Source organism: Lactuca sativa, chromosome 5 (genome assembly GCF_002870075.4).
Source record: "Lactuca sativa cultivar Salinas chromosome 5, Lsat_Salinas_v11, whole genome shotgun sequence".
NCBI classification, from domain to species: domain Eukaryota; kingdom Viridiplantae; phylum Streptophyta; class Magnoliopsida; order Asterales; family Asteraceae; genus Lactuca; species Lactuca sativa.
The window spans coordinates 260,899,361-260,926,673 of record NC_056627.2 but is presented as its reverse complement, the minus strand read 5'-3'; the positions used below and the strand labels follow the sequence as shown (position 1 = coordinate 260,926,673).

The window sequence follows — 27,313 nt, the reverse complement described above, 5'->3', positions numbered from 1 at the left end:
AAGGTGGGAACTCAGCAGAACACGTATTCATATTTTCTTAATCTGATGAAAATAACCCTGGAATGGGTCTCAACTTTCGTCTCCACCTTTCTTGTTATCTACCAGTCTTATCAAATTATCCTTTTCTTCAAATAAATATCATTGTCTTTCTATATGAATTGCACACAAAATTTGATTATAGATTACTGATCATCAATTTTAGTCTCATACAAACTCTGAAGCCATCAAGGATCTCATATTTGTCATGTATGTTCAACATCCTAAGGTACATTTCTTTTTCAAACATCAGTATCTACATCTCTTCATTTACTTGAATGGATTATTGATTTTTTCTCTCCTAACCTTACTTGCATCTGTCAGTCCTTAATTATGTGTATTAATTTTGATGGGCTTGAAGTTTTTTATATAATGAAAATTTGATTTTGAACATTTTTTTATTCTTTATCGGCCTACGTTACCTACATATGCATATGTTTCTTTAATTATGTATTCTAATTTCATTTGTTAGTTGATTTTTTTTCCCTTTCTTGATTACTTTATATTACCTATAAGAAAATTCTTTTGTTTTATTTGGTGGCTGTAATTCTTGTGTGGTTAGTAGCGGTGGTGGATTCCAAGTTTTGTGAGGTTGTTTACAAGTGATAGTGGAAAAAAGAACACTACACTCTTATCATCCCTCTTCGGTCTTCTACCCTTCTAATTATTTAGCCCTCTAATCAGTATGTTATCCTCTCTTGTAGAGTTCGAAATGTGTTGTGAGATGTCGAAGCGTCTTTTGTCATGTTTAGTGTCGAAGTCTGTTTTCATGGATTCGTTGTATGTATTTCATAAGGGCATTTTTAGTGGTCGAAGCGTACGTGTCGTAGCCCTTATGTACTTTTTGTTTACTTCTGGTGTTCCTATAAATAGGGATAAATATAAGGGTTAGAGTAAGTTTTGGCACTCTGTGTACTTTACTCTTTCATTCACTCGTATCCTTTCAAAAGTATTAATAGAGCCAAACAGATTATATTTACAATTTGTCTTCTTGAATCAAGTTGTGTACATCTTATATAGAGGTATTTACATCTCTCTCTCTCTCTCTCTCTCTATATATATATATATATATATATATATATATATATATATATATATATATATATATATATATATATATATATATATATATATATAACCTTATAAAGCAGATTTGGTCAAATGCTGAATTTTAAGTCGTACAAACCATATTGCGATTTATACAATGAATTTATACATGTAGAATTAGTAAATCTTATCCGGTCAACGATTAAAAAAATCATTTTGCTTTTGAATCGGTATTCCTCACTTTCACCTAATGAATCGGTAAACACCAACTATATTTTATATAATGTCTCTATATAAATCTCCTCTCTCACCGTTTGGTCACAAGCGCACACCACAAATCACCCATATCCACCAACACCACCGAATTTGCTGCTACCGTTTAGCGTCATCATAGTCATTATCGTCGCTCACGAACACCACCTAAACAAATTCTATACCTTCTCTCATCACTTTCCTTTTCTTTGTACTTTGTCGATACCGGAAACCATAAAGAGCATATTTCGACCAACCCTCATTATTGTTGAAATCTATGGAATGATTTAATGTAGTATTAAAAAATTGAAGCGGAAGAAGGAAGACATCAATGGTTCCAAAAAAATGACATTCATCTCAGCGGGATAGAAGATGAAGAATTTAGTAAAACCACCATCACCACCGTTCACCACAACCAACAAAACCAGAAGATGAAGAGTATGGTCAAAAATAGTTTCTTTCGCTAAGCACTTCGACTTTTTAAGGTAAATGGGGAAAGGTTAGGTTGTTTCTCTCTTTTTTTTCGCTCTATGGTAGATGCTTTGATATTTTGTTATTTTTGTATTGTGAAACTTGTGTACATAGATGAAATTTTGTATATTTAAACCTTGAATCCTATATTTTCATTATGCTTTAGGTAGATAGGTAGAAATGAGATTAGGGGTTTCATTTTTTTTCTTTTTTTCCATGTATCTTTCTCTTTCTAGGGGTTTCAATTTTTCTTAATTTTATAATTAGGGCTTGCAGAACACCAACAAAGTGCTTACGCTATCTCAGTTTCTCCTTATCTACATGTCATTTTGTTGTTGGAAAAGAAGGTAGCAAAGTAAATTTGTCCTTCATCTTTGTTCTTTCGTTAGTTTTAAATTGAGTTGTGTTTCATTTAAATGGAAGTACGTTGGTTAACCAAATGGTCCTTTTTATGATCAGAGCTAAAGTTCCTGGGGTAATGGTTTCGGTATGTAGGATGAGGGTTAGAATTTGAACTGAATCATGTATTTTGGGTATAACATCGTCTCTCTCATAATTTTGAATTTTTTTTTTTTTTTTTTTTTTTTTTTTTTTTTTTTTTTTTTTGTTTTGCATTTGAACCTTTTTATAAAAGTCAAGGTTTTATATTTTGAGTTATTATTAAGATGCATGGGTGAAGGGGAGTCAAGGTAAGAGGGGATTTACCATCTTGATTTGGTTTTGGAAAAAATCCCAACTATGTTTCATATATATCATTTTGTGTGAGTTAGCTTCTAGAAGTTTATGTGACCTTTGTCCTCAGGCTGCTTTTTTGGTAATGTAGAGTATTGGGAGCAAAATTTTGTTATTTCAATTAGATAAGCTTATGAACATTCTCACAATATTTTTATATTCATAAATTTGGGGAAGGAAAATAGTATTTATGATATCATATATGTATTATAAATGTATAACATTTCCTTCTGTTGGTAATGTTGCTCTTCTGTTAGAGACTGAGAGGCCGAACGAAAAAAATTGAAGGTAAACTGCTTTGTTTTCATGTTTTTGGAGGAGATTTTATTCAAGATTTACATTTACAAGTGCTTATATTTTATCAAATTAAATATGATGGAAAGAAGACTAATACTCATGGTAAACTTTAATGTGAAGTGACAACACCTAAAGTATTATGCAAAGCTTTGTTAATCAAAATAGTAGGATTAGGTATTGGAGGCATGTAGATCCATGTGTATCAAATTGGATTGGGTATTGTGTTGCCACCACTCATTTCTATCCACGTTGTCTTGTTTGGTTGCAGGTTTCATGAAGGTCCCAATAGAAATTATCTTCAAAAACACAAGTTCTTATATGTGTACATTTATTACACAAGTTCTTAAATACAGTTATTATTAATATTTTTGGAAAAGGACGTTATGATCATTTTTACAGCTTGTTCTTCAGTCTACTCCAGTTCTCTTCCACCAAATTCTACCAAACGGGTACCTTAAAGAATTTGAGATTCTTAAGGTCTTAATTAACATGTTTTTACAAACTAACACCTTTTTGCAAATTCAACCATTATTTAAGTGTTACTTAGGGGTGACAATTGACGACACGACACGACAAAAATACACGAAACGAAACGAAATTAAGACGAAATTGAAATTCGAATTCGTGTTCATGTCGTGTGTAAAAAACACGACGTCGTGTCATGTTGTGTTCGTGTTCAAAATTTGACACGAGATTGACACGATTTAACATTTTTTTTGTGTTTTTCGTGTTGTCGTGTTATGTATGAATAAATATTAATTAAATACATTAATTATTATTTCATGTCATCTTTGTCATGCCGTGTTTGTCGTTTTTTAATCGGTTCGTTTTCGTGTTAGTTAAAAAAACACGAGATCGTGTCGTGACGTGTTCGTGTTACATAAAACTTTGTCGTTTCGTGTCGTATCAGACAAAAACACGACACGATGATCCGATTTGCCACCCTTTACTCCATAAAAAATACATTTATAGGAGGTGTTTGACTTGTCTTTTTGAGACGCAAAAGTTCTTTTTGGAAAACTTATAAAAAGTTAGGTTTTACTAACTTTTTTAAAAAATAGTTTTACTTATATGTAAAATCCAAAAATAGCTTGTAAAATGTTTCTACCAAACATCTTTTATCTTTTATATTTTCAAAAAAAAAAACTTTTACCTCTAAAAAAGCAAGAACCATATGTCTACATAAATTTATCCAAACACATCTATATATGCAAATAACTCAGCCATGTGATTATTGAAACAAAATCCCGTAAGTAGGAGATTTATTCTTCTCTTTCCCATCTTCGTCTAATCACACCACAACACACACACACAAACTCGGTAACAATGAGTTCGATTTCTGAAGAAAATCAACAAACAAGTGTCCTTCTTGTTACAGTTGCAGCTCAAGGTCACATAAACCCCATGCTAAGACTGGGCAACCTTCTTGCGTCAAAAGGCCTCCATGTCACTCTCGCCACCCATGACCCTGACCTGAAAGACCACTCCTCCACCGTCGGCGGTGTCCACCTCGAGTATTTTTCCGACGGCATACCTCCAGAACACGATCGACAATCCGGTGATATTGATTTCGCTATGAACACGCTGGGTAAGTTTGGACCGGGAAATCTTTCCGCCCTGATTCGAACCCACAGCCGTAAATTTGCGTGCATCATCAACACCCCTTTCATGCCATGGGCGGCTGACGTCGCGGCGGAGTTTGCGCTACCCTGCGCCATGGTTTGGATCCAACCATGCACAGTCTATCATATATATAACTGTTTTTACAATCGTCTCAACGAGTTCCCAACTGAAAATAACCTTGATATGATCGTCAATTTGCCTGGGCTTCCATCACTGTGTGCGGAGGAGCTACCGTCGTTTGTTCTTCCGTCGAATTCGTTTCGTAGCTTCGATGGTATATTGCAGGAAGTCTTTCATAACCTGCATAAGGTCAAATGGGTGTTGGGGAATACGTTCTTGGAACTGGAGAAAGATGTGATAAGGTCTGTGAATGACGCGGGTCATTCATTTTTGCCTGTGGGACCAATTGTTCCGGCAACCCTTTTTGGCAAGGAAGACAACATCGACGGCGATCTAAAGGGTACAAATAAGTTTAAATCAGGCAACGAGAATGATTGTTTAGAATGGCTAGATAAACAACCACCGGCGTCGGTTGTTTATATCTCATTCGGAAGCCTCCTGTTTTCATCTGACAAACAAATAGAAAGCATAGTAACTGGTTTGAAAATTTCGAAACGACCGTTTCTGTGGGTTGTAAAGCTGCCGGAAAATCAAGAAACCCAACAATTTGAGATCTTGGAGGAGATAAAGGAGCAGGGTTTGATCGTGAGATGGAGTCCACAAACTGCTGTCTTATCACATCCATCAGTTGGGTGTTTCTTAAGTCATTGTGGGTGGAACTCACTGATTGAAAGTGTTACCGCCGGTGTACCAGTGATTGCTTGTCCACAGTGGACTGACCAGCCGACGAATGCTAAGCTTGTTACCGATGTTTGGGGCATCGGGGTGAAACTAAATAAGAATCTAGAATCGGGTAATTTTGATGGGGAAGAAATGGCAAAATGCGTGGAAGAGATTATGACTGGGCCAAGATCGGAGGAGTTCAGAAAGAACGCGGCGGAGTTGAAAAGGGCGGCATATGAGGCGGTGGCAGACGGTGGCTCGTCGGACAAGAATATTCAGTTGTTTGTAGATGTAGTTTCTTCTTCATAAATTCAAGCATGCAATGTAATGATGTGCTTTGTGCATGATATCTTGCACTCTTGTTTTCTTTTCTTTATAATCGGAAAATAAATTATTATTGACATTTTATCACAAAATGTCACGATAAAAATCTGTATTGATTTTCTGTCTAAACATCATTCTATTTTTTAATCATAAGGCCATGGCTATATCTATTATCAAAGGGAAAATGATTTAGTAGGGTAAGTAAGTACAAGAATTGTTTAAAACATTACATTTAAGTTTTGTAAATAAAAAAAAATATTATTATACGTATTGTCTTTGTATATATATTATCATCCAAGCAAGCTTTTTGTTTTAATCACACCTTAGACCATCTCCAACCCACTTCTATTTTTCCCCCAAAATGGACTAAAAAAATAGGATAAATAGTGATCGAAACATGTTGACACTAGCCTACCGAGGGCATCCGCTCTCCTATTTTCGCCTCTTGGGATTTGTTTGATGGTGAATTCTTTGAAGGGTTCAACAAGCCATTGTACAGCTTTCACGTACTTCTCCATTATTTTGTCTTTTGTTTCGAAATCTCCGTTGACTTGGTTGGCAGCTAATCTTGAATCTGTTAGAGCTACTATCGCTTCTGCTCCCATTTGTTTAGCCAATCGCAAGCCGGCAAGCAAAGCTTCGTATTCCGCTTTGTTGTTGGAGGTGTGGAAGTCGAAACATAGAGCATAAGTGATTTCTTCCCCCTCCGGGCTGGTCAGGATCAGGCTTGCTCCTGACCCTTCCTTACTAGCTGCTCCGTCGGTATACAAAGTCCACCTCCGATTGTCCTTGGATTCATCTGCCTCCGAAAATCTTTTTGCTTGAGCCGTATTCTTTCCTTTACCTGGGATTTCAAGTAGAAAATCTGCTAACACTTGGCCTTTGATGTTGGTGCACAGAGAGTAGTTGATGTCGTGCTCACCTAGTTCGATTTCCTATTTTCTAGCCACCTATATGTCTCTGGTTTGAGCAGTATTTGCTCGATCAGGCAGTTTGTTAGCACCTCTATCTGGTGTGCTTGAAAGTAGCACCTCGGAAATTGCGTTGCATAGATGAGCGCGAGCACTAGCTTTTCGAGGATAGGATAATTGATCTCGGGACCCTGTAATGCACGGCTAGCAAAGTAAATTGGTGCCTACCTCCCTTCCTTTTCCACGACCAGGACCAGGGATATGGCATCTTTTGAGGCTGAGAGGTATACTTGCAGTGTTCTTTCTGGAACAGGGTTGGCCAGTGTAGGTAGCTCATGCAGGGCTTCTTTGATTTGCTGAAGCGCTACTTCTACTACCTCCATCCACTGGAAGTTACTTTTTTCAATACATCCCGTGAGGGTGCAAAAGAGCGGCAAAGCTTTCTCTGCTCACCTGGAAATGAAGCGGCTTAACTCTGTCAACTTTTCGTTTAATCACTAGGCGTCTCGTAGGGTGTTTGGAGATGTCGCTTCCATGAATTCATCGACTTTGACTGGGCTTGACTGTATCCCTTTCCTAGTAATATAATATCCCAGGAATTGTCCTTCCTCTACACCGAAGGTGCACTTGCTTGGGTTCAGCTTCATCCTAACTTTCTCCAGTGTCTTGAAAGTTTCCTCCACATCGTCTAGCAACTTCTTCTCATCAGGGTTTTTGATGAACATATCGTCGACATAGACTTCAATATTTTTTCCGATTTGCTTGGCAAAGATGGAGTCGACTAGTCGCTGATAAGTTGCCCCTGTGTTTTTCAAACCGAACGGAATTTTAGTGTATCAGAAAGCCCCATGATCTGTATAAAAAGTTGTCTTCTCCTCATCCTCTTTGCTCATCAAAATCTGATGGTACCCTTTGTGCGCATCCAGAAAGCACTTTAGTTTGAAACCTTGAAAGAATTCCACCTTTTGGTCGATTTCTGGTAAGGGGTGGCAATCTTTGGGGCACGCCTTATTCAGGTTAGAATAATCGATGCACATACGTCATGATCCATCATGCTTTCTTACCATGACGGGGTTGGCAATATAGGTTTGGAAGATCGTTTCTCTTAAAATTCTTGCCTTCGTCAGCTTGGCAACTTCAACGTTGATTTCCCTTTTACGGTCACTTCCTTGAACCCTTTTCTTCTCTTTGGTTGCCTCTGTTCCTGGTTTGATCATGAGCATGTGTTCTATGACTTTTCTGTCTACCCCTACAACGCCCGCAGATCAGGGCTAGTCAATTTAGAGACGATAAGCATCAAAAATGGTTTTTTTGATAGAAGATTGTTTAGAATGAGTAATCTTAACTAAGTTGTAGTGGTCGTGATAAGGATTCCGGATATATATAAAGAATGCCGAAATCCGAGTTATAACGAAGATATTATGACCTGTCGAATTTTCGCGACAGAAACGACATGACATTGCGCGCCGTAAATATTAAATTTACGATAGAGAGATATTTGGCCTTAGCTAAATGAAAGTCGTAGAATACGTTAAACCGAGAGCGTGCATAAATAGAACGTCCAAATCTGACTTCGTATGAGGAAGTTATGATTTTTCTAAGTTTCAACTTGGCAGTATGCATCCCAAAACTCGATATTTACATCGAGTGATTTTAGCCGAAACAATCTAAACGAGAATCGAAGATCTCGTTAATAGTAGTGCAACGGTAAAAAGACAGACGAAAACGGACGTCAGATGAAGAAGTTATGAAATTATAACGGACTTTTTATGTCCCGGCCTACTAAAAATATAGTATTAAAAATGAAGTCAAAATCAGCCGACAGGGTCTAAATTAAAGTTGTAGAGCATAATCTCACCTACACGTGGATTTAAAGAATATCGAAAATGGAGCTTCTATGCGAAAGATATGTATTTATGAATTTCGGGGCATGAACATCATCCTGTGTCAGAACTCACGACATGAACTCAGTGATTGACACCTTCAGAGCCTGACAGACTGATGTCGCGACTACGCACCTGATGACGACCAAGTTTACGACGTGAACAAGCCTGTTCACGAGGAGAATAGCGAAATTCAGCCCTATAAATTGAAATCGAAGGCAGCTGGTTTTGGTTGCTAATTTCTCAACCTCTCTCCTACTTCTCTCATCTTTAAGCCTACATTTAACCCCCCCCCCCCCCCCCCCCCCGAAGTCCCGATATCATCCCAATACCCAAAGCAAGTCCCGAAGCCTCCGAAGATCCCGAGAAAAAGAGTTTTCGAGCCGAAACTCTGCGCGTGAGAAGCCCGGTTTTCGGAGAATACATCCTAGTTTCAACAAAGAATATGACTTTATAGAGTCATAGTGTTGTCCAAACATCGTCTTATCAAGTGAGTGCATAGTCTCTTTCATGAACATGATTTTAATACAAGTATTGTTTGAATGTATTAAATATATGTTTTGTGTGAGTTATTTGATGTGGTCTGAATTAAGTGTTAAAGAACATGCCTGTTCGTTTATGATAATTTAGGTTAAAGAGTAAACCTAAAATTTGTTATGAGAATTATTGGGCAGTATCTCCTTATAAGTACGAGTGAGATATATACGGGGAATAGAACCCTTTAACATGTCATTAATCCGGAAGCATGGATTAGACTTAGTTATTCGTCCCTAGTCCGAGAGTATGGATTGGACTTAGTGGGTTGTTCTAAATCTGAGTGTATGGATTAAGACGTAGTCAGTTGTCCTTAGTCCGGGAGTATGGGCAAGACATATAATTTGTCATTAATCCTAGAGTATGGATTTAGACATAGACCAATTGTCCCTTATCCGAGAGTATGGAATGGACACAATCATGGATTCGAGAACATGGATTAGATTCGGGAGTAAGAGTTATAATTTAAGGTCCGAGAGTATGGATAGTCTCGTTGAGAGGATTGACAGGGTGGGGTAAGAGTCTGTTAAAGAGTTAAATATATGTTATAGAGTTTATGTGTGAGTGCATAGTCCCTTTCATGAACATGATTTTAATACAAGTATTGTTTGAATGTATTAAATATAAGTATTGTGTGAGTTATTTGATGATGTCTAAATTAAGTGTTAAAGAACATACATGATTGTTTATGATAACTTAGGTTAAACAGTAAACCTAAGGTTTGTTATAATGGTTATGGGGTAGTATCTTTTTATGAGTACAAGTGAGATATATACGGAGAATAGAACTTTAAAATATGTCATTGATCCAGAAGCATGGATTAGACATAGTTATTCGTCCCTAGTCTGAGAGTCTGGATTGGACTTAGTTAATTGTCATTAATCTGGGAGTATGGATTAAGACTTAGTCAGTTGTCATTAATCCGGGAGTATGGATTAATACATAGTCAGTTGTCCTTAGTCTGGGAGTATGGGCAGGACATAGAATCTTTCATTAGTTCGAGAGTATGGATTTAGACATAGACCAATTGTACCTTATCTGGGAGTATGGAATAGGCACAATCACGGACTCGAGAATATGGAATAGATCCGGGAGTAAGAGTTAAAATTTAAGGTCCAAGGGTATGGATAGTCTCGTTGAGAGAATTAACGGAGTTGGGTAATATTGTGGGATTGAAATCCCTATGTACTCACCAGGTTTTCCAAACCTGACCCACTCAATATTTTTGTACCACATCTACCAATACAAAGACACATTACACAGAGATTAAAGAGATATATATCATTAGTGTAGATGAATGTAAGTTCGGTTTATGCTTATGTGTCTGTATTGACCAGGACATCCCAAATGTTTTAAAAAGAATAAAATACATCTCTTCGGAGATGCTTGGATAAAGTATTTATCATGTTTTCTGAGAACAAATTCAGCATTAGTTTTCTTTAAAAGATTACTCTGATTTTAAAACAAAGCGTAAACAAATCGGTCTTTTATGGCCGTGAAATTTGGGGATGTCACAGTTGGTATCAGAGCATTAGTTTAAACGAACTAGGAATTTGTAGGATTTCTAGACTTAAACTTAGAATGCTAAGTGAAGATTGTGAGATAAGTGTATGTTATGTTTTAGACACGAGCACTAGTATATTTTAGGAAAGATGCCTAAAATGATTTTATGTGATAAATGTTATATGTTTGCCATATATGATATTATTTGTTCGGATCTATGGTTTGTTGTCGACCGGATCTGGAAAGCTTATGTGTTCAAGATTCTAAGCGTATAACTACGATATTAGAACTAGCATGTAAACGTTTCGGAGTGATAAGGAGATTTATATGTTTACCGTTAATAAAACTTTCTTATCTTAAATTCTTGCCCAGTACACCGAACGTCTGCTTGGATGTACATAACATCATCGTGAAGACTCGTAAAGAATTGAATAAATGGTGGAAAGGAAAAGGCTTATGATAGTGAATGACACCTATCGGAAGATATCGTAAGAATGGTATCTTGCCTTTAGAATATGTCTGATAAAGTAAAGTACATTCAGAGGAGTACGATGCATCTGAAGTACACCTTCGATTGGCAGGATGATGGAATGATTGGAGTAATTCTTGAAGTTGTCCCTTCGTCTGGCATTTCCATCACTAATCGAGTTGAAGCATAATTGATGATTGAAGATACGCATGGAAGAAGTCCTAGTAGAGTCTAGGGAAATTTTTATGATTATTTGGACACATTCGTATGTGTTAAATTGTTTTGTGATTTTAGGACATGGGAACTGCGAGACAATACTTAGGACGAGTATGAGTAGGTGTGAAAGGTAGTAGAGGCCTATACTACTGGAAGCACATGAATCACGCTTGGATCATGCAAAGTCACAAGGTTACCAAGAAGCTAGTAATTGATTTCGTTTTATTCATGTATGTCGTTACCATCGTTTTGGTAATGACTCAGAAGATGAATGTTAATCTGACCTAAGTGGTCATATCAAATTGAGTTCGACTACAAGGAGTTTGTTACGTGGTTCGGAGAACCAAGTTCAATGTAACATCTAACTTAAGTCAGGAGATTGAAATCAAAGCGATCGATAGAATCGCGCTCGTTGTTAGATAAATTGGTAGCTTGAGATGCTACATGTAAAAATGTAATTATATCATATTAGAACATAAAAGAAGGTATAGTTTGTTCTGGAATTTAACTCTAAGAGACTTGAGTCTAAACGTTGAATCACACGATGATAGGTCATTCAAATATGACACATCGATCCATGGTAGTAATAAAAGAACTTGCCTTAAGTTTTTTAAAGAAGAAGAAGGAGTCTCCAGTAAGGATCGAAATTGTGACTTGAAGGTCATAATTTGGAGTTTAACATGAGACAGAAAGCAGGTGCAAGATTTGAGCATCACCTGCAGTCAAGAAGCCCAAGAGTTAGATACTCGTTCGAAGAAACATATATATTACGGTTACTATTTAGGATGGAAAGATAACGTGTGGAATCATTATACAAGCCCAATTTCCGTTGATGATTTTAGGACATAATCATCCTAAGGGGGAGATAATTATAACGCCCGTAGATCAGGGCTAGTCAATTTAGAGACGATAAACATCAAAAACGACTTTTTGATGAAGATTATTTAGAATGAATAATCCAAACTATGTTGTAGTGGTCGTGACAAGGATTCTGATATATAAAGAATGCCAAAATCCGACTTATAACGAAGAGGTTATGACATGTCGAAGTTTCACCACAGAACCGGCACGATACTGCGCGCGTAAATAGTGAATTTACGATAGAGCGATATTTGGACTTAGCGATCTAAACGAAAGTCGTAGAATACGTTAAATTGAGAGCGTGCAAAAAAAAAAGAACGTCCAAATCTGACTTCGTATGAAGAACTTATGAAATTATAACGGACTTTTCCTTTCCCGGCCTACTAAAAATATAATATTAAAAATGAAGTCAAAATTAGCCGACAAGGTCTAAATGAAAGTTGTAGAGCATAATCTCACCTACGCATGGATTTAAAGAACGTCGAAAACGAAGCTCGTATGCGAAAGATATGAATTTCTGAAGTTCGAGGCACGAACTTCAACCTGTGTCAGAACTCACGACGTGAACATAGAGTTCACGACGCGAACTCAGTGATTGACACCTTCAGAGCCTGGCAGACTGATGTCGCGACTACGCACCTGATGACGACCAAGTTCACGACGTGAACAAGCCTAGTTCATGACGAGAATAGCGAAATTCAGCCCTATAAATAGAAATCGAAGGCAGCTGATTTTGGTTGCTAATTTTCAACCTCTCTCCTACTTCTCTCATCTTTAAGCCTACTTTTAATGCCCCCGAAGTCCCGATATCATCCCAATACACGAAGCAAGTCCCGAAGCCCCGAAGATCCCGAGAAAAAGAGTTTTCGAGACGAAAATCTGCCCGCGAGAAGCCCGGTTTTTGGAGAAAACATCCTAGTTTCAACGAAGAATATTACTTTATAGAGCCGTAGTGTTGTCCGAACATCGTCTTATGAAGTGAGTGCATAGTCCCTTTCATGAACATGATTTTAATACAAGTATTGTTTGAATGTATTAAATATATGTTTTGTGTGAGTTATTTGATGTGGTCTGAATTAAGTGTTAAAGAACATGTCTGTTTGTTTATGATAATTTAGCTTAAAGAGTAAACCTAAAATTTGTTATGAGAATTATTGGGTAGTATCTCCTTATGAGTATGAGTGAGATATACACAGGGAATAGAACCCTTAAACATGTCATTAATCCGGAAGCATGGCTTAGACTTAGTTATTAGTCTCTAGTCTGAGAGTATGGATTGGACTTAGTCAATTGTGATTAATCTGGGAGTATGGAGTAAGACGTAGTCAGTTGTCCTTAGTCCGGGAGTATGGACAGGACATAGAATTTGTCATTAATTTGGGAGCATGGATTTAGACATAGACCAGTTGTCCCTTATTCGAGAGTATGGAATGGACACAATCATGGATTTGAGAACATGGATTAGATTCGAGAGTAAGAGTTATAATTTAAGGTTCGAGTGTATAGATAGTCTCGTTGAGAGGATTGATGGGGTGGGGTAAGAGTCTGTTAAAGAGTTAAATATATGCTAAAGAGTTAAATATATGTTAAAGAGTTTATGTGTGAGTGCATAGTCCCTTTCATAAACATGATTTTAATACAAGTATTGTTCGAATGTATTAAATATATGTTTTGTGTGAGTTATTTGATGATGTCTAAATTAAGTGTTAAAGAAAATACCCGATTGTTTATGATAACTTAGGTTAAATAGGAAACCGAAGGTTTGTTATAATGGTTATGGGCTAGTATCTTTTTATGAGTACGAGTGAGATATATACGGAGAAGAGTCTGGATTGGACTTATTTAATTGTCATTTATCCGGAAGCATGGATTAGACATAGTTATTCGTCCCTAGTCTAAGAGCCTGGATTGGACTTAGTTAATTGTCATTAATCCGGGAGTATCGATTAAGACGTTGTCAATTGTCATTAATCAGGGAGTATGGATTAAGACATAGTCAGTTGTCCTTAGTCCGGGAGTATGGACAGGACATAGAATCTGTCATTAGTCCGGGAGTATGAATTTAGACATAGACCAATTGTCTCTTATCCGGGAGTATGGAATGGGCACAATCATGGACTCGAGAATATGGATTAGATCCGAGAGTAAGAGTTAAAATTTAAGGTCTAAGGGTATGGATAGTATCGTTGAGAGGATTGACGGTGTGGGGTAAGAGTTGGCTATATATATATATATATATATATATATATATATATATATATATATATATATATATATATATATATATAGAGAGAGAGAGAGAGAGAGAGAGAGAGAGAGAAAGAGAGAGAGAGAGAGAGAGAGAGAGATAGAAAAAAATTTTATATTGTGTGAATTCTAAATTATATATATGTTATAACATTATGGGATTGAAATCCCTATGTACTCACCAGGTTTTCCAAACCTGACCCACTCAATATTTTTGTATCACAGGTATCGATACAAAGACACCTTACACTGAGAGATTAAAGAGATGTATATCAGTAGTGTATATGAATGTAATTTCGGTTTATGTTTATGTGTCTGTATTGACCAGGACATCCCAAATGTTTTAAAACAAATAAAATACATCTTTTCAGAGATGCTTGGATAAAGTATTTATCATGTTTTATGGGAACAAATTCCGCAACAGTTTTCTTTAAAAGATTACTCTGGTTTTAAAACAAAGCATAAACAAATCAGTCTTTTCTGGCCATGAAATTTGGGGATGTCACAGTTGGTACCAGAGCATTAGTTTAAACGAACTAGAAATTTGTAGGATTTCTAGACTTAAACTTAGAATTCTAAGTGATGATTGTGAATTGAGTGTCTACCATATTTTAAACACGAGCACTAGTTTATTTTAGGAAAGATGCCTAAAATGCCTTTATGTGCTAAATACTATAAGTTTACCATATATGCTATTATTTGTTTGGGTCTATGGTCTGTTGCTGACCGGATCTGGAAACGTTATGTATTTAGGATTCTAAGCGTATGACTATGATATTAGAACTAGCATGTAAACGTTTTGGAGTGATAAGGAGATTCATATGTCTATCGTAAATAAAGCTTTCCTATCTTAAAATTCTCTCCTAAGTACACCAAACGTCTGCATGGGTGTACAAAATTTTATGGTGAAGACTCGTAGAGAATTGAGTAAATGGAGGAAATGAAAGGCTTATGATACTGAATGACAACTATCGGAAGATATCGTAAGAGTGGTATCTTGCCTTTAGAATATGTCTAATAGAATAACTGAACATTTAAAGGAGTACGGTACGTTTGAAGTACACCTTCGATTGGCAGGATGATGGAATGATTGGTGTAATTCTTGAAGTTGTCCCATCATGTTGAATTTCCATCCCCAACCGAGTTAAAGTAGAATTGATGATTGAAGATACACATGGAAGAAGTCCTAGTAGAGTCTAGGGAAAAACATTTGGACACATTCGTATGTGTTAAATTGTTTTGAGATTTTAGGACTTAGGGACTGCTAGACAATACTTGGGACGAATCAATTTTCAATACATTATTTCTTAAGTTGTCTACAACCATCACAATTTCATATATACCATTATAAGGAAATGCTTCAAAATAAAATTTTCCATTATAAAAAGCATTAATAGAACCAATTTCATTATTAAATGAAAATCTAAAACCTTATTTATACAAACCATGAAAAGAAATAATGTTTCTTGCCATATCCACGAGTAGCAACAATTATTCAAATCTAATTCTAACCCACTGCTAAGCAATAAAGAATAAACTCCAATCTTGGTGACAGACGACACTTTCTTATTCCCCATGATCTGATTCATTTTCCCGTGCTCCACATCCCTAGTTCTTTTTAGACCCTGCAAATCAGAACAAATGTGAAGACCACATCCTGTATCCAGGAACCAAGTATTAGCATGTGATGAGTTATTAGATAAAATGGTATAAATACCTGCGAAGGTGGGCTTTATCTTTCCATCCTTGATGTCCTGAAAGTATTTGGGGCAGCTTCGTTTCCAGTTCCCTTTGTCTTGAAAGTCGAAGCACTCTGTTTCTTTTGGACTGGAAGAGGTAGTAGCAGAACCACATTTGGACCCACTAGATGAGGATCCATCACGAGACTTTCCCTTGTGATTCTTTATAGGAGCTTTCCTTTTCTTCTCTTTACCATGTCCAATTCCTAGGACTGGGGTAGCAGTGGTAGGAGTGGGTACAACAAATTAACCTTTTAAACTACTTTCAACAGTTCTCAGAAGGCTTTGAAGCTTGCTAAGAGTGATTTCCTCCTTTTTCATATGATAAGTCATACGGAACTGATCATAACAAAAAGCCAAAGAGTGTAGAATAATGTCAATAGCCAACTCTTCATCGAAGTTGACATTCAACTTCAGCAAGCGGTCCACAAACCTTTGCATCTTTTGCAAGTGGGCCGTGATAGACTCTCCATCCTTCTTTTTTGTTGTTATCATGGAGGAAATGATTTCATACCTATCATGCCGAGCACTTTGATGGTACCTTTCCATCAAGTCTTGGTGCATCTCGGAAGGATAGTAGTCCTTATATGACTTTTGGAATTCAGCTGTCATAGTGGCAAGCATGATGCACGACACCTTTCTCGCGTCCTTCTCATGAGCCCTATATTCAGTAATTTCTTCAGGAGTAGAAGTCCTTTCATAAACCTCCTTTAGCTCTATATTGAGGACATATTCCTTATCCTGATAACGAGTGACCATCTGAATGTTTCAAATCCAGTCATTGATATTTGACGCATCGAAAATCAACCTCCCACATAAGTTTATGAGGGAGAAAGATCCGGAAGGGTTGGAGCCAGTAGTGTTTGGGGTAGACATCTAAAAAGAAAGACAAAGTTTAGATTAGATAAGAATCATTAATATAACACCCAAATGAAATGTTAAGGTTAGGACCCAACACAATATTTCACAATTCGGAAGAGGGGTGTTGTAATCCAATTGCAAAATATTTGAAGGTAGGTAAATGACGATTTACCAATTTCCACCATGAAAAACGAAATTAAGGATTAAGTTTTATATGAATTGAAATTCCTAGATTCGTCTGAGATTCATTGAACTTTCCAATGACATGTTTGAATCTCGATTATGCCCTTCAAGTTTATGACTGGGATACCGAGGATCACAAACAAAGTGTGAATAACCATGCAAATGTGCTTGATACTCTTGATGTCATTTATCACCTAATCAATGTACCGATTAACCATACACTCCATTGATCTATGACAAACATCAAGCTACCCTTTGCCACCCTTGCTAGTCCAAGTTAGTGTGCCGGTTAACCACACACGCTCCACTAACGACTTGGCAAGGTGCAAAGTGCAATTTCATGGAATATCACCAATTTCTCATTTTTCCTAAAGTAACTAAGATTGGGAATTTATAAAAACATTTAGTTACTTTTATAATTATCATTATACTTTTTAACGAGAATTAATGTCCTATGTTACCCGTTCGGCTAACGGCCCTCCAGGCCTCCACTAGTCAAGGAAACGGTGGGTGAGAGTGGACACCCATTCAATCGTCATATTATAGGCAATTTCCTTATACCCCCCTTATAGACCAGCTTCGTGAATGAGGCCTACTAACGGTAAGACTGACTTGTCTTATATATATATATATATATATATATATATATATATATATATATATATATATATATATATATATATATATATATATATACGTATTATTCCTTTAATATTATAATAATATAAGCGTTGAGTTTAAACCTTTTAAAATTCTTGGGTTTAGAATTTAATGTTTCATATATGACACTTTTCAAATTCCAAAACTTGAAGGCAAGTTTTGAAACTCTTCAAAAACTCTTGAATTTTAGAATTTAATGTTTCATAAATGAGACTTTTTAAATTCCAAAACTTAAGTGCAAGTTTTGAAACTCTTCAAAACCTTTTGGATTCCAAAACTTGATGGAAATTTTTGTAACTCTTCAAGACCTTTTGAATTCCAAAACTTGATGGCAAGTTTTGTAACTCTTCGAAGCCATTTAGATCAAATTTGAAAAAAGTAAAATAATCACATATGTTTGTCATCTACTAATTTGATCTAATTCAACTCATATAGCAAGATAATTTCAAATCAAATAATACAAATAATTAGCTTATCATATAATCTAGTAATTATCTTAAAATTTGACAATTTATCTTTTAATTGGATGAGGATAGTCACTACCATATCCGAAAACTCAGATTTTATGATATAAAATAGGTTATGGTAATGAACCTAATCCAATTAAGGCCAAAAACATGAAAATCTGCAAACTGGGATCCTACTCGTCGAGTTCATTGCATTGACTCAACGAGTTCATCTCATACGATCCAACTCGTCGAGTTCGTATATGGGACCCGACGAGTCCAACAGTCGGTGGCCAAAAAAAGACATTTTTTCTATTTTGAAAATCAAACGATTGCATCAATATAACAGAAAATACCCTAGGCTCTGATACCACTGATGGGTTTTGAGCACTATAACATCCCTATGGTGCACATACAACCCTAATGCTTTGGATCTAAGTTTTTGTCTTGTTATACATGCAATTTTCATTTTCCAAAGCATGAAGCCTAACTAACATACAACATTGATATTTGAAACATAAAACGAGTTAGATGATTACCTCTTTGTTGTAGCTTGTAGAACTTGGCCTTACAAGAGATTAGCACCTCAAATGTGATGCCTAAAATAAGTCACAAACACCAAAAACAATGGAGGACAGTGAGAGAGAGCTTGGATGCACAAAAATCGGCTAGCTTCTTCTTAGAATACGCTTGTATCCAATTTTAGGGCTTAGGGGTTACATTTATAGTGTAGAGTTCCAAGGGTCACTTCTAAACCCTAATTCATTCACTTAGGCTTTTAATCCAATAACTCATTTGGACTAACACTTCATGGACTCTCACATAAGCTTAGTTCATTACTAATCAATCATGGATCATTAGCCCAAACTATATGTATCACCGATTTACGTAATCAATCCTCGTTAATTTAATTAGTCTCCTTTGATCACTAAATTAGTTCCAAATTAATTCTTGATCAATACCAATTAAATAATATGATTTCTCAATTAATATATTATACTTATAATATATTAATAAATCACAAATAACCTTTTCTCAAATATCCATTCTATCAAATTGCTCTAGTGAAGGCAACCCAAATGGACCATGCTACTATTCGGTTAAGTACATACCAATTATAGTTATGAGTTTAGACACCTAATCCAACAGCTTCCTTAGCAACATTTGTCATGAAATCTCCTATTACTGTTGCTTTCCTATCAGCTCTTATTACGAATGAAATTTCTTATTATTGCTGCTTTCCCAGCAACTCATGGAAATTTCTTATTACTATTGCTTTCCTAGCAACTCTTATTATAAACGAGGTTCTGGTATTACTGTTGCTTTCCTAGCAGTTCTTATTATGAAAATCACTTATTATTTAAATGGAATCCTTCTCCCTTACTCGTAATCTTCTAATTAAATTAAATTCCTAAGGGCTTTTAGTATCTAGGGTATCTAATGATTTTTAGGGATGAAAAGTGCCAACTTTAAAGATCATGAATATGCATACCAAGCATATGGTGTGTGCGCCGTGCACTTGCAGCAAATCAACATTAAAGTCGAATTTTGGCTTCATTCGAAACCTTTCAAACATTCCATATGGTCCCTATCTGATTTGCCTCGATTGGGTCCCACACGCACGACACAGACTTTGCGTGCTTGCCTTTAAACTTCGATCTCTTCATCTCTTTTGATCACTTTACTTCCATGTAACTTCTATGCTTAATCCTAGCTTGAAATTTTTTGGCTATATTTCGAGTTTTTAGGGTTTTTGAGGTTTTTATCAATTGATGAATTTGGGTTAGTTTTTGTAAAATAGATGATCACTTAAGCATCTTATACTACCGATTTAACTTCGTATATACTGAATTTTGGGTTTAACTCCATCCATTAACCATCATTCTAAATTTTTGAACTTTGGAATTTTTTTACTAAATCTATAAATTTGTGATGTTTTAGGCGAAGCAAGTTACCTATTCGTGTTCTAGAAACAACAGGTTGCAATGCATGTAGTTCTTCGTGTTCTTGCAGCACGTCAGACATATGCATGTGCACCGTGTGCACTCGCATGCAACGCGCATCTGGCGCGTCTGACCCATTCAACACTTTAAGCAACATTATTCTTTTCTAGCTTATTACTATATGTCTTTTGGTCTATTTATCTACATATATGGCGAGACAAGGTCGACAAGTTGCGGGTCAGTTACCTCCTAACTGGTCTTCATATCCTTTTCTAGAGTTCACTGATGATCTTCCTGATCAGAGCTCTTTTGTATCTCGCCTGACTGCTCTTCTGTCCAAGAAGATCAGTATTCCTTAGGCTCTTTCTTGGAGAATGGCGGACGATTCTAGGCTGACGGCTCGACTGGCACTGTTCCTTACTTGTGTATTGCGGGATGATAACAGTCTTGAGATTTTATTTGCCACGGATGGTGGCAGGTCATTGGGGTTCAAGAGGTGGTGTACAAGGAGCTCTACTACGAGATGGGATGATAGATCAATCTTTACTTTTCGCCTGGGAGGTGTATCCTGCGCCTACAGACTAATTGAGCTAGGGAGGCGGCTAGGTATCTACTGAGGAAACTATGAGTCCTCGTTTTTATGCTTATCTTGATAGTTGTATTACTACGCCACCATAGGAGTATAACTACATGTAGGTTTGGGTCACGCTCAGGGGACTTATGTTTCTAGGAAGGCCAACGAGAGTGCCATTCGGTCTCCTGTATGTCGGTTGATTAACCGATTAGTCACTTCTACCATTTGTCACCGCCAGGAGTGTAACAAGGTTCCTTCTAGCGATGTAACGCCCGTGTTTCGGGGCTAAGCATTAATGATAATATAATAGTCTAGGTCAACCATTGAACCTTAATTATTATCATTAAGGATAAAAATAAGTGTAAAAAATAAATATTAGATAAACAGGATATCTGAGAATGAAGTTTTTGAAACAAAGATTCTGGAGATGTAAAGAATACCGAAATCCGAGTTATAACGAAGAACTTATGACCTGTCAAAGTTTTGCGACAGAACCGACACAACATTGTATCCCGTAAAAAGTGAAGTTATGATGGAACGCTTTTTAGCCTTAGTGATATAAACAAAAGTCGTAGAATACGTTAAACGGAGAGCGTGCATAAAAAGAACGTCCAAATCTGACTTCGTGTGAGGAAGTTATGATTTTTATAAGTTTCAGCTTAGCAGTATGCAGCCCAAACCTTGATATTTACATCGAGTGATTTCTAGTCGAAATAATCCAAACGAGAATCAATGATCTTTTCGATAGTAGTGCAACGGTAAAAAGACAGACGAAAACGGACGTCGGATGAAGAAGTTATGAATTTATAACGGACTTTTCCTATCCCGACCTACTAAAAATATAATATTAAAAATGAATTCAAAATTAGCCGACGGAGTCTAAATGAAATTTGTAGAGCATAATCGCACCTACGCGTGGATATAAAGAACGTCGAAAATGGTGTCGTATGCAAAAGATATGAATTTCTAAAGTTCAGGGCACGAACCTCAACCTATGTCAGAACTAACGATGTGAACATAGAGTTCACGACGTGAACTCAGTGATTGACACCTTCAGAGCATGAGAGACTGATGTCGCGACTACGCACCTAATGACGACCAAGTTCATGACGTGAACAAGCCTGGTACATGACGTAAATAGCGAAATTCAGCCCTATAAATAAAAATTGAAGGCAACTGGTTTTGGTTGCTAATTTCTCAACCTCTCTCCTACTTTCCTCATCACTAAGCCTACTTTTAGCCCCCCGAAGTCCCGGTATCATCCCGATACCCGAAGAAGGTCCTGAACCCCGAAGATCCCGAGAAAAAGAGTTTTCGAGCCGAAAATCTACCCGCGAGAAGCTCGGTTTTTGAAGATATCCTGGTTTCATAGAAGAATATTACTTTAAGAGTCATCGTGTTGTCCAATCATCATCTTATCAGGTGAGTGCATAGTCGCTTTCATGAACATGATTTTAATACAAATATTGTTTGAACTTATTAAACATATGTTTTGTGTGAGTTATTTGATGATGTCTGAATTAAGTGTTAAAGAACATACCTGATTGTTTATGATAACTTAGGTTAAAGAGTAAATCTAAGGTTTGTTATAATGGTTATGGAATAGTATCTCTTTATGAGTACAAGTGAGATATATACAGAGAATAGAGCTTTAAAATATGTCATTGATCCGAACACATGGATTTGAAATACTTATTCATCCCCAGTCTGAGAGTATGGATTTGACTTAGTTAATTGTCATTAATCCGGGAGTATGGATTAAAACTTAGTCAGTTGTCATTAATCCGGGAGTATGGATTAAGACATAGTCAGTTCTCCTTAGTCTGGGAGTATGGACAGGACATAGAATCTGTCATTAGTTCGGGAGTATGGATTTAGACATAGACCAATTGTCCCTTATCAGGGAGTATGGAATGAGCACAATCATGGACTCGAGAATATGGATTAGATAGAGAGTAAGAGTTAAAATTTAAGGTCCAAGGGTATGGATAGTCTCGTTGAGAGGATTGATGGGGCAGGGTAAGAGTTGGTTATATATAAAGAAAATTTTATATTGTGTAAATTCTAAATTATATATATGTTATAACATTGTGGGATTGAAATCCCTATGTACTCACCAGGTTTTCCAAACCTGACCCACTCAATATTTTTGTATCACATGTATTGATACAAAGACACATTACACTGAGAGATTAAAGAGATGTATATCATTAGTGTAGATGAATGTCTGTTCGGTTTATGCTTATGTGTCTCTATTGACCAGGACATCCCAAATGTTTTAAAATGAGTAAAATACATCTCTTCGGAGATGCTTGGATAAAGTATTTATCATGTTTTCTGGGAACAAATTCCGTAACAGTTTTCTTTAAAAGATTACTCTGATTTTAAAACAAATCATAAACAAATCGGTCTTTTCTGGCCATGAAATTTGGGGATGTCACAACCCCTACCATATCTGTAGGAGTCCAAGAAAAAACATGTATGTATCTTTTCAGAAGGCTGATCAGCGCCTGCCTCGTGGCTGGGGGGAGGTTGTTGCAAACACTGACTGGCTGATCCAGGTATTGTTTGTTGATGATTTCTTTGTCGCTCGCTGGCTCGAAGCGCGATTTATTGTTTTCTTGCATGATTTTTGTCTGTTGCTTGATTTTATAACACGGTAGCTCCCTTGACGGCATCTCAAGGACTATTCCCGGCCCCTCTGTGGTGGTAAATTTTACAATCTCGTGCATTGTTGACTGGACCACCCCAAACTTAAGTAGGGTTGTCCTCCCAAGGATAATATTATGCCTTATCACAACGAAGTCTAATAGGAAAAACTTCCTTCTTTCTTTGTCCTGACTAGTCAATGTGAAAGGCATATGGATTATGCCCAAGGGCCATATGTTATGCCATGTGAAGCCTGTCAACCTTCCCGTAGTAGGCTTGAGGTTCTCCTTCCATCTGTCGGGGAGGAGGCGGCAACAATGTTCATAAATGATGACTGTCGAGCTGCCTGTGTCAATGTATACCCTGTGAATCGTCAAATTCTTGATAGACCCCTGAATTATGAGTGGGTCATCGCCCCGCCAGCCCTTCGGATGAGGGTCTTTTACTGAAAATGTGAGCCCGTGCGTTGACCTGGTGAGACCCTCCGTGTCATCATGTTCTTATTTCCTTTCTTGATTGGACTGTACCATAGGATTTCTTAGGGTTGGTTGCACTCTCTCGTTGCATCTTTGGCGTTCTCAATGTCGAATTTGGCGTGAAGACTTTGATGGGTTTTGAGCACTACAACATTCCTATGGTGTACATGTAACCCTAAATCTTTGGATCTATGTTTTTCTCAAGTTATACATGCAAATAATCATCCAATGCATAAACCCTAATAACTATTAAACCAATTTCGAAATTAATATGTAAAATAGGGTTTGGAACATTACCTCACTTATTATGTAGCAATAACAAGAACTCCTTGACCTTTGAAAGCTTAGTGCCCCAAATGTTGCACCTCTAATGGAGTCGCAAACACTCAATGCAACGAGGATGACTTGGGAGAGAAGGATTTCGCCACCTTAGGGTTTCATAAGAGCATTGGACGAAAATCACTTTGTATGGGGTCTATTTATACTTGTGGTTGATAGGGTTTTAGAAGGAAACCCTAATATGACTGCTTAGGCCTTAAGCAATCCAAGGAACCCTTCTAGAAGGCCCCTTGGACGAATTCCTTATGGGCTTCCCATAGAATTCGTCCATCCCTTCTACAAGGAGTCCACAGCCCAAATTACAACTATAAGATAATTGCAATATCAGTCCCCAATTATTTAATTAGTCTCTTTTGATCATCAAATTAATTTCTGATAAATACTAATTAAATAATATGATTTCCAAATAATATATTAATCTTGTAATATATTAATAAAACCATTTTGAGTACTAATTTATCATTCATATAATAAATCCTACTCTCTCTCCTCTTGTCATCCTATCAAGTTGCATTACTAAAGGCAACCCAAAAGGACCATGCTCATAATTAAATCAAGTACAAACCAAAAATAGTTATGGGCTTAGAGACTAAATCCAACAGTCTCCCACTTGGATAAGCCTAATAACTATTATTGCAAGTACGACTTCCGAATTTGATTAACAATCGTAGCTCTCAAAAGATGCTATCAAACTATGATCTTATTAGTAATTCATCCTTTAGATAAGGGATCAAATATTCCTCCATTCAAGATATCGTATGAACTGATACATGGATTATAATCATTCTCTCTGTTCATGTGTTGTTTCCCGATTTCCAATTTATGACGACTAACAATAGACTACAATTGAACACGTCAACTTAGTCCAGGCTTGGCCAAGCTCTTAGGTGTCATCACTAAATCATCAAGGGGCACACAGATATTGTTTTTATCCCTCTTAGGGTAAAAGGAATGGATAAACTTCGACTCATACGCTTGTACTGTTTACTCATCAAATCACACATAACAATACGTTTTATAACATCAAGTTACTGATGCGTTTACGTATTATCAATGTGCAACCGACTTGTAAACAACAACTCATATATCTCTGTTTCAAGAATATAAGATATTATCGTCTTACAATCACTCGTGATAAAATCCATGAAGTAATTCAAGTGAACATGGGTTTAATCCAATACTCAAATCTTATTTAAGGAGTACTCATGAACACTGCAGCAAACTTTTGCTATGTCTAAACATTTAGACAATCTACAGTCGGATTCATGACTGTCTTACCTCATTACTTACTTCCAAAGTACGATTGAATGTGGATGTTTTAATAGCCTAGTAATTCGGGAAGTAAAACATGCGAAGTGAAACACAAGAATACTCCAATCTAATATGGTATCAAAACTTTTGAATATAAATAAAACACTTATTATTTAATCACCATATTGATTATACATTATTCATTGTATAATATTTTGACTAATCAACTTAATACTTGAATTAAAACAATAGTTATTCCATGCTACAAGCATGCAAACTATGTTTATCTATGGTCCTTACTTTGTGAAATGGATCAATTGAATACATTTCCAATGATGCTCATTTCATAATTCCAAATCCTTATCATAAGCATAAGAATACCAAATTCTTCCACTATTAGAATGTTTTAGATTCCAAGCTATCATGCAATGATCATTTTGTAATGTCTAGGCATCAAAGTCACAGAGACTTTGTGAATTACAAAACATTCCATTGGAATTGTTACAAGAAAGTTTCATAGATACTAAGTCTCATATTTAAAGTACATTCCTTTGAACATCCTTCTTGCTTAAAAGTTTCGAACCTGCACATAGATTCTTAATATCCAACTCCCATTATGGAAACATTTCCATATTTGTCATATGACAATTCATTCTTAATAGAATCCATTACTTTAGTCATATCTGCTTCTGGTCCTTTTTCCATTACTATACTTCCAACTACCCACAAGCGACCAATCCTTAGCAAACCTTACATCGTCCTTGACAGTTGTTTAATTACTTTAGTCATATCCGGTTCTGGTCCTTTTTCCCTCTTAATACCCTACGCATTTGGAAAATCAGAACAGGAGAAGATTATAACATATGCAATCAATCCTAAACCTGAAGCATATGGGATACGATTCATAATAAAGATATGATACTTTACCAATCTCTCGCTATAATATTTCCTTATATGGAATTTTCAATGTTGACACATTTCAACTTGATAGTCATATATGCTCATGACTAAGTATGATTAATACTCCAATCTAAACTTTTAGATTCGAAATAAAGTATAAGTATCCTCTCCCTTACTATAGCAAAACAACTTTTCAAACTCTGCAACTTTGTAAGTCAAAACTTTGTTTCCTATAAATAGCATTGCTAACTCGCAACACCTATCATAATGATTATGCTCCCACTAGTACAATAATTATGTCCTTACTAGCATAACACTTATGCTCCCACTTGCTTTAACAAGTACCCAGAAATCAACTGGACTTCTAGAAATCAATACTTATTAACTTTCTTACCAAAGTTCATATTTCTTATACAAGATGCTTCGATAAGACTTTATCTAGGCTTCTCAAACTCATATACATTTCCTTAGATAACTCATATGTGTGTCTAAACTATTTCAGAACTTACAATAGTAAGTCTCAAATGTTCACATTATTTTCCATTACTCACAATTCGAACTATGAAGAGGGATGCTATAATCATAATCGAATTTGAGAATGCAATTAACACAACTGCTATCTCTTTAAATCTACTTATTGAAAGAGTTTCATCACAATCATTTTCATGAAGTAAAGAGAAAATTCTTACCACTTTGATTTTATGGTGTATGTATTCTTATCCATGTGAATTATTCATAACCATAATCACAAGACAGGGTTTGTGACAAATCCAAACTCATATGGACTGAACTTGTTCAATCTTAATTTCTTGCCACTTAGTAGTACAGGGCCTACCATTGCTTCCAGGTTGTTGAGCAGCTCACCTATATTGGTCAATGTACTTTCATTGATTAAGGTGCTTTGCCTTGTTCAATCAAATGAGAACTCATAGAACTCCTATGCATAGTCAACAGGAATGGGCATAGAAATAAGAATGTGTCAACACGATATGTTACAAACCTCAAGTCGTGTGCTAGTGATGAACAATAGGTTTATTCTTGACTAGTTCTTGAAACTTTTCAAGACCTTTAAGACTCCTACTGACCTCTTGACATATAAGATT

At 36.4% G+C, this 27,313-nt stretch overlaps 1 protein-coding gene across 1 annotated transcript; it reads left to right on the top strand.

Annotated features, from left to right (window-relative positions):
- Window positions 1–4,046: 4,046 nt before the first annotated feature.
- LOC111877227 (UDP-glycosyltransferase 84B1) lies at window positions 4,047–5,671 on the top strand. Its single transcript, XM_023873752.3, has one exon. It carries the CDS (start codon window positions 4,162–4,164, stop codon window positions 5,548–5,550), a length of 1,389 nt encoding a protein of 462 aa, XP_023729520.1. The 5' UTR covers window positions 4,047–4,161; the 3' UTR covers window positions 5,551–5,671.
- Window positions 5,672–27,313: the final 21,642 nt, after the last annotated feature.